This window comes from Apostichopus japonicus, chromosome 16 (assembly GCF_037975245.1).
Source record: "Apostichopus japonicus isolate 1M-3 chromosome 16, ASM3797524v1, whole genome shotgun sequence".
Lineage (NCBI taxonomy): Eukaryota > Metazoa > Echinodermata > Holothuroidea > Aspidochirotida > Stichopodidae > Apostichopus > Apostichopus japonicus.
This window is the reverse complement of record NC_092576.1, coordinates 31001679-31015818: the sequence shown is the minus strand read 5'-3', so window position 1 is coordinate 31015818 and position 14140 is coordinate 31001679. Positions and strand designations below refer to the sequence as shown.

Genomic DNA, 14140 nt, shown 5'->3' with positions numbered 1-14140 from the left:
AGTTAAAAGAGATACCTTACCTACCTGTTGATCTTCCCTCGCGGATTAAGCGAATTGGAATTTCCATTCATACAACCCATCGGAAATACTTTCCGGTGACGTCACAGGAAAAATTCTCTTTCTGTGACGTCACATAGTGTTTCCCGGCCAACGATTTCTCGGCACAGTCAAAACATGCGGTTAAGATAGACCTTTTCCATTTTTCAGGCCTAACACTGGACCCGGGCGGAACAGTGATAATGCGGACAACGAAGTTTGTAGACACCTTCAAGTTATATAGAATGGCGTAACGAGGGTACATATGAGGTGATGTGATATTTAGACATCAGAGCAGTCATCGGCTTCCCATATCTGTCAGTTTCAGAACGAAGGTAAGTTGTAAGACAGCCTAACGCTGGGAATTGTCATTAGTTATCGTTATCGCTTCTCGGCCTTTTGGCTAAGATCATGTGTAGTATCTGTTCTTTTCAGCTTAATATCTGAAACGCGACTCATCGAGTCGCTTGTATATTAAACTGATTTTTGCACATGGACTATGGAATAGGAGCTTGCTCCGTCCTGGTCACGGGTTGGCCCGGTTTTGCACTACCTCCGGGATTCGGCCCACTCCCTTCGGGGATATCATCAATAATAAAAAATAAAAGTTAAAAGAGATACCTTACCTACCTGTTGATCTTCCCTCGCGGATTAAGCGAATTGGAATTTCCATTCATACAACCCATCGGAAATACTTTCCGGTGACGTCACAGGAAAAATTCTCTTTCTGTGACGTCACATAGTGTTTCCCGGCCAACGATTTCTCGGCACAGTCAAAACATGCGGTTAAGATAGACCTTTTCCATTTTTCAGGCCTAACACTGGACCCGGGCGGAACAGTGATAATGCGGACAACGAAGTTTGTAGACACCTTCAAGTTATATAGAATGGCGTAACGAGGGTACATATGAGGTGATGTGATATTTAGACATCAGAGCAGTCATCGGCTTCCCATATCTGTCAGTTTCAGAACGAAGGTAAGTTGTAAGACAGCCTAACGCTGGGAATTGTCATTAGTTATCGTTATCGCTTCTCGGCCTTTTGGCTAAGATCATGGCACGCCATACGAGAAGAGATTGCAGTATCCAACTTCAACTTAGTTCTGGAGCAAATGTTTTTGAGTATCTGAAGTCCCTGAGTATCAATCCTGCTGACCATTTGACTGCTGTCCAGGCCCTTCCTGGTGGAAAAGTGGATGTAACGTTTTTGAGTGAAGATGTTAAACGACGCTTCTGGCCAACAATTAGTTCATCGACGAATGTCACTGCTACATCATATGCTGATACAGTGAAAGTAGTATCTGTGCTCCATGTACCACATGAACTGAATGACAATGCGGTTAGATTTGTTCTCGGCAAGTTTGGCAAGGTGATCTGTGGCCGCTTTCTCACCCACAGAGACTACCCGAGTTTGTACAACGGTGTACGTCAGTATAAGATGGAGTTGACAACAGACATCCCGTCCTCACTTAATCTTGGGGGTCGTGATTGCTGGGTGAGGTATGCTGGTCAACCTCGTACATGCCTCAAGTGCGGAAAGTGCGGACATGAAGCGAAGGAGTGCGACGTCACGAAATGTTACAAATGCCTCCAGTTTGGACATGTTGTCAGAAATTGCACTGCTGACCAGAAGTGTACCACCTGTGGAAAACCAGGCCACAGCTTCAGAAATTGTCCTGTGTCCTTTTCCAACAAGTTGAAGTGCTCTACGGCTTGGATTAGAGGAGGAGCTGAAGTTGCAGAGGAACAGCAAATTCAGGAGTGCGGTGTTGAAAAGGGTTGTCAGTCTGTTACCCAAGAGAAGACCTCCCTTGTTTCGTCCGACGCAATCGATGACGTCACCACATCAGACGACTCTACTGAGGTGATCCCAGAGACCCCGACCGACTTTACCCTGTCTGGTATGGAAGGGGAATCTGTGCTCCAAGATTTGGTCTCCGGACAGTGCTGGGCTGATTCCCAACCGGATACACCAGCACAAGAACCAGATTTGATGGACGTTCAGGTTGATGTGCACCATACGCCTGCCACAAAACATGTTAAAAAGGGTTCGGATGAAGATATGTCTCCCTTCATCGAGGTTCGCCGCGGCCTGAAAAGACCGCCATCTTCGCCACCGAGAAGGTCTCGCTCCTTACCAAGGTTTACACCGGCGGTACAAAGAGCGAGGGATATTGTTCGTGCCTCGAATGTAATTACCGAAGAAAAGCCGTGGTATGAATGTCCCTCCAATGGATGTAGTATGAAGTTTCGTTCTTTTCGTGACGCGCTTTGCCATTTGAAAGATCGTCACCCTGGTGATAAACCGCAGAGATTTCAGTGCCCCTTAAGAATGTGTGCTACCGGGTGCAACAGTCCAAGCGAGTGGGCGAACCACCTAGCGACGAAACACCCTGATTTTGTTACGCAGCACGATGTCCATTGGTTCGACACGTATTTTCTTTTGGATGTGTAATTTGTGTTTTTCACTTGCTCAATGGAGAATTTGTTCATTTCACTCGGCACGGTTAACGTGCATGGCGCACGTGACAGCACCAAGTGTCGAGATTTAATTGATTGGCTTAAGTTGTTTAAGTTTGATATTGTTTTTCTACAAGAAACATATTTGTGTTCCAATGATTTTACGTATTTTAAAAGTATGTGGAATGGGCCCGTTTTCTATTCCCCGGCAGCTTCAACGCACTCGTGCGGTGTTGCTATTGCATTTTCATCTAAGTTACGTTGTACGTATTCACAAGTTAAACACGATAATTTAGGGCGTTGTATTACTGTGCTTTGTACTTTTCATGATTCTTATTCAATTCGTTTTTGTAATTTGTATGCGCCGTGTACTCCAGGCGAACGTGTTACTTTTCTAAAGAGTCTTTCTTTATTCACTAGGGGAAATGTTCCTTTCATTATCGGGGGAGATTTTAATTGTGCTTTTTACGTGACCCGCCATGCGGGATACAAAACGTCACGGCCAAACGGCACTACCGAACCATCCCATTCTGACAAACGAAACTAAGGTCTAGCGAGCCAAAAAAACATACGCCCGCCGACCTGCAGAGACAAAACGCCCAACCCCCCCCCCCCCCCCACTCAAACATTCAAAAACGTACAGAAGGACGACCCGCACGCAGCGAAACGAAAAACCCCTCCCCAGCACACCAGCGTCCAAAAAAGGCAGCCCCAGATAAACGGCGAAAATCGCCTTCAATCTGAAGGCGCATGTCAGACTTCACCGCCTCCAGGACTGCCTGCCAACTGGCAAAAATCCCCCTAAAAACCAAATTACATCTATTCCGCCAAACATGTTTTTTTACAATAGAGCAAACAAAAATGATGCGGTGCAACACAGCTACCGAAGAAACTGGAGGGTCTACCCCATATAATTGTATGATTTTAATTGTATTATGTCTGAGCAGGATCGCTCCGGCGACTCTGCAAATACTTCTTGTTTTGTTGGGAGGGAGGAAATTAATTCCTTTACAAGTGTATCTAATTTATCGGATTGTTGGCTGCGTGAGCGGCATTCCGGGTGTGGCCACACGTGGCTGCATTCCGGAAAAGGTTTAAGTTCTCCAATTGATCGTATATATGTTCCTATTGAGTTTGTCGGAGAGTTTATGGAATTCTCCTGTGGGTGAGCAGGGTCTTTACCAAATTAGCGGGAAATGTTTTCTTTAGTGAAAGTTTCTTTTTGTTCGGCGCTCCGGCGCCCAGTATTCCAAAGGAGGTGTATGATAGGATTTGGTTTGTTTTTTGCGTATGTAGGTTTTATATTTGGAAAGCTCGTTGTATTCATGTCTTTGAATCCCGTTTCATTTCGGATGATGATGATGACAAATGGAATTACATTTGTTCGTGTTGTTAATGATGAATTATGTTATGATACTTGTATGAAGTAGTTTTACGTTGGCTTATTGTTTTTCACTAATTTAACATTTTGTAAATATACTGTAAAGTTTTATACGATGTAATTTGATATATGTTGTATTGTTATTAAGTTTGAATAAACTTGAAAGAAAGTATCTGTTCTTTCTAGATACTAAGATCTTGTGATGGAGCCACTTCTAAGGAGCAAAAGTGCTCATGTTCGTTTTGCTACGGCAAAATCGATTAAAGATGTGTTTGAGTGTCTGAAAGCTATAGGAGTGTCCGTTGCTGAGCATCTCGTAGCCGTCCAATCGTTACCAGGAAGAGGATTTGATGTCACTTTCAAATCCGATGAGGTCAAACGGAACTTCCTCCCAAAACTGATTGAGATGCCGGACTCCGTGACCACCTCCTAGATTGTAACGGTTCTGTACGTTCCGGTGGAGTTGGATGATAGCGTGGTCCGGTCGGTTCTTGGACGGTTTGGAAAAGTTGAAAGTGGCAGACGCCTCTGTCACCGTGACTTCCCAAACCTTTACAACGGCACCCGCCAGTATAGGATGAAGGTGGAGAAGAATATCCCGTCCTCCATCCGCATCGTCGGGAGAAACTGCTGGGTGAGATACTCAGGACAGCAGAAGACCTGTTTGAAATGTGGAGACGTCGGGCACCTGGCATCTGACTGCAACCAAGTCAGATGTTACAACTGTGGTCAACTGGGGCACGTGGCAGCAACATGCAAGGAGACTACCGTCTGTGAGACCTGTGGCCAAGCCGGTCACGGTTTCCGTTCGTGCGGTGTCTCTTTTGCCAGCAAAGTGAGGCAACAGGAGCCAGAGGTTGACCCTGTCGAAGTTGAGGAGGCAGGGGACGTTTCAGGAGAAGATGTTGTGATGGAGACGCCGACTACGGGTGCGAGTCCCCCGGGCCCGGCTGATGAGGTGGTCGAGACGGCACAGTCGATGTCTGATCTAGGCTCAGACGGTAGTGCCGATACGGCTACGGATAGCATCTTTGACGTCCCGGAAGAGGTAAAAGGGGCAGCCAAGGGCAGCTGGGCAGATGGAGAGTCTGAGCCGGACTCGGTCCCAGGAGACGACGAAAGCGATCTGTGGATGACGGTACGCCGACGTAAGCGGCAGTTTGAAGGAGCCCAGCCGTCACGACGATCGCGTTCGCGATCGCGTCACACGCCCCTAGTGGAGAGGGCGCGCACCTGTGTTAAGCTGTCGCAGATCATTTGTGAAAAGAAGGACTGGTTCTCGTGCCTTGTTCCGAAATGCAAGGAGAATTTTTCATCCTTCGGAGCTTTCCTTGTACATGCCGCGAGTTCGCACCCTGATTACAGTGTTGGCAGGGTGGAGTGCCCTGTGAAGGGCTGTGAGTGTACATGTAACAACCCAGCGGAGTGGAGGATGCATGTGGCATCGAAGCACCCCGGGTTCGTGTGTCAACACGACCTAGCCTTTTTTGACAACTATTTCTTGAAGGATGTTTGATTTTCACCTATTTTCATGTTCAATGGAGAATTTTTTCATTTCACTCGGCACGGTTAACGTGCATGGCGCACGTGACAACAACAAGTGTCGAGATTTAATTGATTGGCTTAAGTTGTTTAAGTTTGATATTGTTTTTTTACAAGAAACGTATTTGTGTTCCAATGATTTTACATATTTTAAAAGTCTGTGGAATGGGCCCGTTTTCTATTCCGCGGCAGCTTCAACGCACTCGTACGGTGTTGCTATTGCCTTTTCATCTAAGTTACGTTGTACGTATTCACAAGTTAAACGCGATAATTTAGGGCGTTGTATTACTGTGCTTTGTACTTTTCATGATTCTTATTCAGTTCGTTTTTGTAATGTATATGCACTGTGTACTCCCGGCGAGCGAGTTTCTTTTCTTAAAAGTATGTCCTTTTACACGAGGGGAAACATTCCTTTTATTATCGGGGGAGATTTTAATTGTATTATGTCTGAACAGGATCGCTCCGGCGACTCTGCAAATACTTCTTGTTTTGTTGGGAGGGAGGAGATTAAATCCTTTACAAGTGTATTTAATTTATCGGATTGTTGGCTGCGTGAGCGGCATTCCGGGTGTGGCCACACGTGGCTGCATTCCGGAAAAGGTTTAAGTTCTCGAATTGATCGTATATATGTTCCTATTGAGTTTGGTACACGACACAGCTCTGTTATGAGCTTTCCGTTTTCTGACCACGAGGTCTTAAAAGTGGAAGTTGAAATCCCTATTGTTAGTGTGCGGGGCAAAGGATATTGGAAATTTAACGTATCTATTTTAACTGATGTCTTGTTTATCGATGATTTTAAATCTCATTACAGGTTGTGGCGCACGCTTATTCCGGGGTTTGATTCTTTAGCAGCGTGGTGGGAGGTAGTTAAAGAAAGAATTAAATCTTTATGTATTTTTCACGGCGTCCGCCAAGCAAGGGAGAAGCGCAGTGTTTTACGTGGTGTACAGTCTCGATGTCTCTTCGGGGATAAAGAGTCTGTATCCCGGCTCCTTGCGGAGGAGAGAAGGGGTGCTTTTGTTCGTTCGAGAGAGAAGGTTTTAGAGGAAGGGGAAAGTTCGGGGATTTTTTTGTCATAAAGGAGCGTAGTTGTGCGGAGGGAAAGGTCATTAAAGAGGTTAGGGACTCTGGGGGTAGGGTGGTACAGGGGGATGATGTTGTGGGTGTTTTTCATGAGTTTTATAGTAATTTGTATTCTGTTGTTGAGGATAATGAGAGCGAGGCTCAAGATATATTTTTAGATTGTATTCATGCCGAGGTGGCTGATGCGGATCGTTTTCGGCTCGATCAGCCCTTAACATTGTGTGAAATTAAGTTTGCAGTTAACAGTATGGCGAACAATAAGTCGCCAGGTATTGATGGGTTGCCATGTGAGTTTTATAAGTGTTTCTTTGATATTTTAGGACTGGATTTATTGGAGTTGTTTAATGAAATCTTCAGTCATGGTTTTTTTATGTAACTCACAGCGGACGGCGGTCGTTACCCTCCTGCCTAAAATGGGGGACCCCCTCGACCCCACCAACAGGAGGCCTATCAGCCTCTTGACTGTTGATTACAAGATTATTTCCAAAGTATTACAGAAAAGAATTTCTACTGTCATGTCTTCCGTTGTAAATGATTTTCAAACGTGTTCCGTTCCCGGTCGTTCTATTCATCAGAATTTGTTTGTTATTCGTGATGTTATTGATTATGTTAATTTGAAAGGAAATTCCTGTGCACTGATTTCATTAGATCAGCACAAAGCTTTCGACAAGGTCGACTGGACGTTTTTGTTAAAGGTTTTGCGTAAATGAATTTTGGTGAATATTTTTGTAAGTGGATCAGTATTTTGTATACCAATATTTGTAGCCGTATAATGATCAACGGTCGGTTATCCGGTGATGTTTTTATTAAGAGAGGGGTTCGACAAGGGTGTCCCTTGTCACCGTCATTATATGTTTTGTTTATCGAGCCTCTTGCTCGCTATATTTCTTCCTTTAGAGGTATCAGGGGTCTTTCACTCCCTGGTAGCAGCGGCAAGACTGTGAAATTTTTACAGTATGCTGACGACGCCACGTGCGTCGCTAGTTGCCATGGTGATGTGAAAGGGTTTTTTAATACTATTGATTTGTTTCGTAGAGCCACAGGTGCGTGTATTAATTTATCTAAGACATGTGGGTTAAAGTTAGGTGGTTTTGTTGGGCGGAAGCTTCCAGCTAATATTAACTGGAGTGAGACGGCCATAAAAATCACTGGAATTGTTTTTGGTACTCCTAACTCTATTTATAGTAATTGGAGTAAAAAGGTTGAGAAAATGGAGTTATTAATTAATATGTGGAAGGGTAGGGTTTTAACATTATTGGGTAAGGTCCTACTCATTAATGTCGTTGTATATCCATTGTTTTACTTTTTAGCTGCAGTTTTCCCTGTTCCCGAGGTGGTGGTCAAGAAGGTTTTAAAAGCCTCTTTTTCGTTCCTTTAGTCAGGGAAAACGGAGCTGGTTTCGAGAAAAGTTGTTATGCTCGACAAGAGGGAAGGGGGTCTGGGTTTGGAGAATTGTAAGCTCAAACTTAATGCTATGTTGGTAAGGCCTGTCTTGAGTATTCTCACCGACGATCCTTTGTTATGTTCAGCATACTTAGTTCGCTATTTTATCAGTAAGCGATTACGCAGGTTTCAGCCGGAGCTGTGGTCAAATTCACGACCTAATAGCGACCAGTGTACGCCGTCTTTGGCACTTGCTTGTGATGTAATTGAATATTTATTTAGGAATGTCAGCCATTTTGTATTAAATCGTTTTTCTGTAAAGTATATCGTGTCCCTTCTCCGTGAAAGGGAGAATGTTTTACCTAACGTTACAAGGAATTTTCCTTTATTACCGTGGTGTGACATTTGGAAGGCGGTTTTTCACCCGGCTTTAGAGAATAAGTTTGTTGCCTTTCAATGGCGTTTTTCACATAGGGTTTTGAATACGAGGGAGAGACTTAAAAGGTGGGGTATAGGGATGGGTGTCTGTTCTTTTGCAGGGTGTGGTAAGAGTGAGTCCTTGTCACATCTTTTCTGGGAGTGTCGAAGGGTTTATGGTATTCTCCTGTGGGTGAGCCGGGTGTTTACCAAATTAGTGGGAAATGTTTTCTTTAGTCAAAGTTTCTTTTTGTTCGGCGCTCCGGCGCCCAGTATTCCAAAGGAGGGGTATGATAGGATTTGGTTTGTTTTTTGCGTATGTAGGTTTTATATTTGGAAAGCTCGTTGTATTCATGTCTTTGAATCCCGTTTCATTTCGGATGATGATGTTATTTATTTAATTAAAAACGATATCAAGATTCGTATTAGGGCAGATTTTAAGCGTTTTTCGGGAGATAAAAGTTATGGACAATGGAAGTACATTTGTTCGTGTTATTAATGATGAATTATGTTATGATACTTGTATGGAGTAGTTTTACGTTGGCATATTATTTTTCACTTCTTTCACATTTTGTAAATATACTGTAAAGTTTTATATGATGTAATTTGATGTATGTTGTATTGTTTTTAAGTTTGAATAAACTTGAAAGAAAAGTATCTGTTCTTTTCAGCGGATCAGTCGTTTGGTAGTTTGGTTTTCGTGCCCAGGTTCTTTCCTGGGTGACTTTTTCTTAAAAAGTATCTGTTCTTTTCAGCTTAATATCTGAAACGCGACTCATCGAGTCGCTTGTATAGTAAACTGATTTTTGCACATGGACTATGGAATAGGAGCTTGCTCCGTCCTGGTCACGGGTTGGCCCGGTCTTGCACTACCTCCGGGATTCGGCCCACTCCCTTCGGGGATATCATCAATAATAAAAAAAAGAAAGTTAAAAGAGATACCTTACCTACCTGTTGATCTTCCCTCGCGGATTAAGCGAATTGATACGCAGGAATTTCCATTCGGAAATACTTTCCGGTGACGTCACAGGAAAATTCTCTTTCTGTGACGTCACATAGTGTTTCCCGGCCGACGATTTCTCGGCACAGTCTAAGCATGCGGTTAAGATAGACCTTTTCATTTTTCAGGCCTAACACTGGACCCGGGCGGAACGGTGATAATGCGGACAACGAAGTTTGTAGACACCTTCAAGTTATATAGAATGGCGTAACGAGGGTACATATAAGGTGATATTTAGATATCAGAGCAGTCATCGGCTTACCATATCTGAAACTGGACCCTAACACTGGACCCGGGCGGAACGGTGATAATGCGGACAACGAAGTTTGTAGACACCTTCAAGTTATATAGAATGGCGTAACGAGGGTACATATAAGGTGATATTTAGATATCAGAGCAGTCATCGGCTTACCATATCTGAAACTGGACCCTAACACTGGACCCGGGCGGAACGGTGATAATGCGGACAACGAAGTTTGTAGACACCTTCAAGTTATATAGAATGGCGTAACGAGGGTACATATAAGGTGATATTTAGATATCAGAGCAGTCATCGGCTTACCATATCTGAAACTGGACCCTAACACTGGACCCGGGCGGAACGGTGATAATGCGGACAACGAAGTTTGTAGACACCTTCAAGTTATATAGAATGGCGTAACGAGGGTACATATAAGGTGATATTTAGATATCAGAGCAGTCATCGGCTTACCATATCTGAAACTGGACCCTAACACTGGACCCGGGCGGAACGGTGATAATGCGGACAACGAAGTTTGTAGACACCTTCAAGTTATATAGAATGGCGTAACGAGGGTACATATAAGGTGATATTTAGATATCAGAGCAGTCATCGGCTTACCATATCTGAAACTGGACCCTAACACTGGACCCGGGCGGAACGGTGATAATGCGGACAACGAAGTTTGTAGACACCTTCAAGTTATATAGAATGGCGTAACGAGGGTACATATAAGGTGATATTTAGATATCAGAGCAGTCATCGGCTTACCATATCTGAAACTGGACCCTAACACTGGACCCGGGCGGAACGGTGATAATGCGGACAACGAAGTTTGTAGACACCTTCAAGTTATATAGAATGGCGTAACGAGGGTACATATAAGGTGATATTTAGATATCAGAGCAGTCATCGGCTTACCATATCTGAAACTGGACCCTAACACTGGACCCGGGCGGAACGGTGATAATGCGGACAACGAAGTTTGTAGACACCTTCAAGTTATATAGAATGGCGTAACGAGGGTACATATAAGGTGATATTTAGATATCAGAGCAGTCATCGGCTTACCATATCTGAAACTGGACCCTAACACTGGACCCGGGCGGAACGGTGATAATGCGGACAACGAAGTTTGTAGACACCTTCAAGTTATATAGAATGGCGTAACGAGGGTACATATAAGGTGATATTTAGATATCAGAGCAGTCATCGGCTTACCATATCTGAAACTGGACCCTAACACTGGACCCGGGCGGAACGGTGATAATGCGGACAACGAAGGTTGTAGACACCTTCAAGTTATATAGAATGGCGTAACGAGGGTACATATAAGGTGATATTTAGATATCAGAGCAGTCATCGGCTTACCATATCTGAAACTGGACCCTAACACTGGACCCGGGCGGAACGGTGATAATGCGGACAACGAAGTTTGTAGACACCTTCAAGTTATATAGAATGGCGTAACGAGGGTACATATAAGGTGATATTTAGATATCAGAGCAGTCATCGGCTTACCATATCTGAAACTGGACCCTAACACTGGACCCGGGCGGAACGGTGATAATGCGGACAACGAAGTTTGTAGACACCTTCAAGTTATATAGAATGGCGTAACGAGGGTACATATAAGGTGATATTTAGATATCAGAGCAGTCATCGGCTTACCATATCTGAAACTGGACCCTAACACTGGACCCGGGCGGAACGGTGATAATGCGGACAACGAAGTTTGTAGACACCTTCAAGTTATATAGAATGGCGTAACGAGGGTACATATAAGGTGATATTTAGATATCAGAGCAGTCATCGGCTTACCATATCTGAAACTGGACCCTAACACTGGACCCGGGCGGAACGGTGATAATGCGGACAACGAAGGTTGTAGACACCTTCAAGTTATATAGAATGGCGTAACGAGGGTACATATAAGGTGATATTTAGATATCAGAGCAGTCATCGGCTTACCATATCTGTCAGTTTCAGAACGAAGGTAAGTTGTAAGTCAGCCTAACGCTGGGAATTGTCATTAGTTATCGTTATCGCTTCTCGGCCTTTTGGCTAAGATCACGTACTCAACATGAAACAACTCTTGCGTGAGAGATCTGTACAGTTAAGGCTTCAAGCCGAAGAACCTAGTGTTAATGTATTCGGGGTATTGAAAGAGTTAGGTGTGTTACCAGCTGACCATCTGGTGGCAGTACAAGCGTTACCAGGGCAAGTCTTTGACGTTACCTTCAAGACTGTGGAAATTCGTAAACAGTTCTGGCCATCGATGTCTGCTTCCTGCAAATTCACTGCAACATCGTATGCAAGTAACATGAAGATAGTCACTGTCTTGCATGTCCCACACGAACTGGATGACAACGTGGTGAGACTCGCCCTGGGTCGTTTTGGTAAAGTCCTTGGAGGCCGTTTTCTCCGGTACAGCGAGTTCCCTGTCTTCAAGGGAACTCGGCAATACAAGATGCAGCTTGCGAAGGAAATCCCCTCATCTCTTAGTTTGGGTGGGAGATCTTGCTGGGTCAGGTATCCAGGCCAACCCAGGACATGTTTAAAGTGTGGTGAGGAGGGTCATCTGGCCAAAGACTGTGCTGTAATCCGGTGTTACAACTGCCATGAGGTTGGACATTCTGCCCGAAACTGCCAAGCTCCCTCTTCGTGTACAACATGTGGCAAGTCAGGGCACGGATACAAAGCATGTCCGGTGTCCTTTGCGAATAAGCTCCATCCAACGACGGCAGCATGGGTCAGCGGAGGCGCATCAGTGTTACCAGAAACGCAGGAGGAGGGCAAATCGGCTTCTGACTCGGAAATGCCGGTTGAGGAGAAAGTCTCGCCAGCTTCCGCTGCCAGCGAGACCACAACGTCAGAAGGTCCTTTGAAGGCATTGTCCGACACTCCCAACGTCGTGATGGAGGGTCTTGGTCCTCCGAGATGGAGGAAGTAAATATTGTTAAGCAGTCCTCACTGGTAGTGGAAACTACAGGGGAGAACGCCATTGCTCAGGAGCACGTCGACCAGTCCACATCCCTAGCTAAGCGACCGGCTGAAGACGCTCCCTGGCAGTTGATGTCACGCAAGAAAGAAAGAAAGTTGACCAGTATGTATGTATGTATGTATGTATGTATGTATGTATATGTGATCTTCCTGCAAGCAGGAACTCGCGAAAGAAGCCATGGAGGCTTATAGACTCGCAAGCTGACCGAAGCCAATCTCTCGGCACACATTCATTTAACGTCCATGTCAGGAAGTTGTTATTGAACAACACCCTTGCCAGACGACACACATTGCTGTCGGCGGGGAATCGAACCGGGGATCTCATGACTGGGAGACGCCGGCGTTAACCACTAGGCTATACACTCCACTCAGTAAGCGGCAAGACAGATCTAGTTCGGCTGAGAGGAAGGATACCACTTCTGAAGCAAAGGGGCTAGTAAATCAATCCCAAATTGTGCAGGAAGAAAAGAGGTGGATCACATGCCCGAGTGAGGGATGTGGTGATGATTTTGTTTCTTTTCGGGGTTTTAGAACCCACGTGGAGTTTGCTCATAGCGAGATGGATTTAGGGCGATGTGAGTGCCCCTTAACGAAATGTGATGCCGGGTGCAACAATCCAAAGGAGCGGGTGAACCACCTTGCGACGAAGCACCCGGAGTTTGTTTTACAACACGACATACAGTGGTTCGACAATTATTTTCTTTTGGACGTGTAATCTGTTTTGTTCTTCATCCTCTCGACCGCTCTAATGTTTAATTTTTCTATTGGGACACTTAACGTACACGGGATTAGGGATTCTGTTAAGTGTTCAAATGTTCTACATTGGGTAAAGATTTTCGCTTTTGATATTATTTTGTTGCAAAAAACGTATTTATGTGCTGATGATTTTCTTCATTTTCAAAATATTTGGAAGGGACCGGTGTTTTATTCGTCAGCTATGTCTAACCATTCGTGTGGTGTAGCTATTGCTTTTTCACCCAATTTTCGGTGCTCTTTTTCACAAATAAGATCTGACCAGGGTGGGCGTTGTATTTCTGTACTTTGTACTTTTGAAAATTCCTCAGTTCGTATCTGTAATGTCTACGCACCCAACGTGCCTAAAGAACGTAGCATATTTTTTAATGATTTGGTTTCCTATTCACGTGGAGACGTACCTGTTATTGTTGGAGGAGACTTCAATTGTGTATTCTTTGCAGAGGATCGATTAAGCGATTCTCTGAATACTTCGTGTTTTGTGGGGCGACAGGAACTCCATTCTTATCTGAATTCTTTCTCGTTAATTGACAGTTCGTCGAGACGTTGTCGCACGTGGGTGCACCACGGCAAAGGTTTAAGTTCTCGTCTCGACAGAATTTATGTTAATAGTAACTTTACGCTGTACAATGATAAGGTTATTCCCTTTCCTTTTTCTGATCATGATGCGTTTTCGGTTACTTTGAAGATTTCTAATTGCAATGGTTTTAAGAAGCTTTATTGGAAGTGTAATTTATCGATTCTTAATGATGTTAAATTTAAAAAAGATTTGTCAATGTATTTACGTTTGTGGCGGACACTTAAAGCAGGGTTTGTTTCTGTAGCGGAATGGTGGGAAACCA

At 44.3% G+C, this 14140-nt stretch overlaps 2 protein-coding genes, 1 non-coding gene and 1 pseudogene across 3 annotated transcripts; all 4 read left to right on the top strand.

The window, feature by feature from the left end:
* The first annotated feature begins 31 nt into the window (after positions 1–31).
* Positions 32–3050, top strand: LOC139983685 (uncharacterized). Its single transcript, XM_071997416.1, has 2 exons — positions 32–371; positions 850–3050. Exon 2 carries the CDS (start codon positions 1090–1092, stop codon positions 2488–2490), a length of 1401 nt encoding a protein of 466 aa, XP_071853517.1. The 5' UTR covers positions 32–371; positions 850–1089; the 3' UTR covers positions 2491–3050.
* LOC139983951 (U2 spliceosomal RNA) lies at positions 420–612 on the top strand. Its single transcript, XR_011798873.1, has one exon. It is a non-coding gene; the product is annotated as a U2 spliceosomal RNA (small nuclear RNA).
* Positions 3051–9021: 5971 nt separating the features above from the next.
* LOC139983872 (U2 spliceosomal RNA) lies at positions 9022–9197 on the top strand (annotated as a pseudogene).
* A 1676-nt stretch (positions 9198–10873) lies between these two features.
* Positions 10874–12510, top strand: LOC139982027 (zinc finger CCHC domain-containing protein 3-like). Its single transcript, XM_071994527.1, has one exon. It carries the CDS (start codon positions 11626–11628, stop codon positions 12493–12495), a length of 870 nt encoding a protein of 289 aa, XP_071850628.1. The 5' UTR covers positions 10874–11625; the 3' UTR covers positions 12496–12510.
* Positions 12511–14140: the final 1630 nt, after the last annotated feature.

Coding starts and splice junctions, on each gene's coding strand:
- LOC139983685 (XM_071997416.1), top strand. CDS start 1,090: ATGGCACGCCATACGAGAAGAGATTGCAGTATCCAACTTCAACTTAGT.
- LOC139982027 (XM_071994527.1), top strand. CDS start 11,626: ATGAAACAACTCTTGCGTGAGAGATCTGTACAGTTAAGGCTTCAAGCC.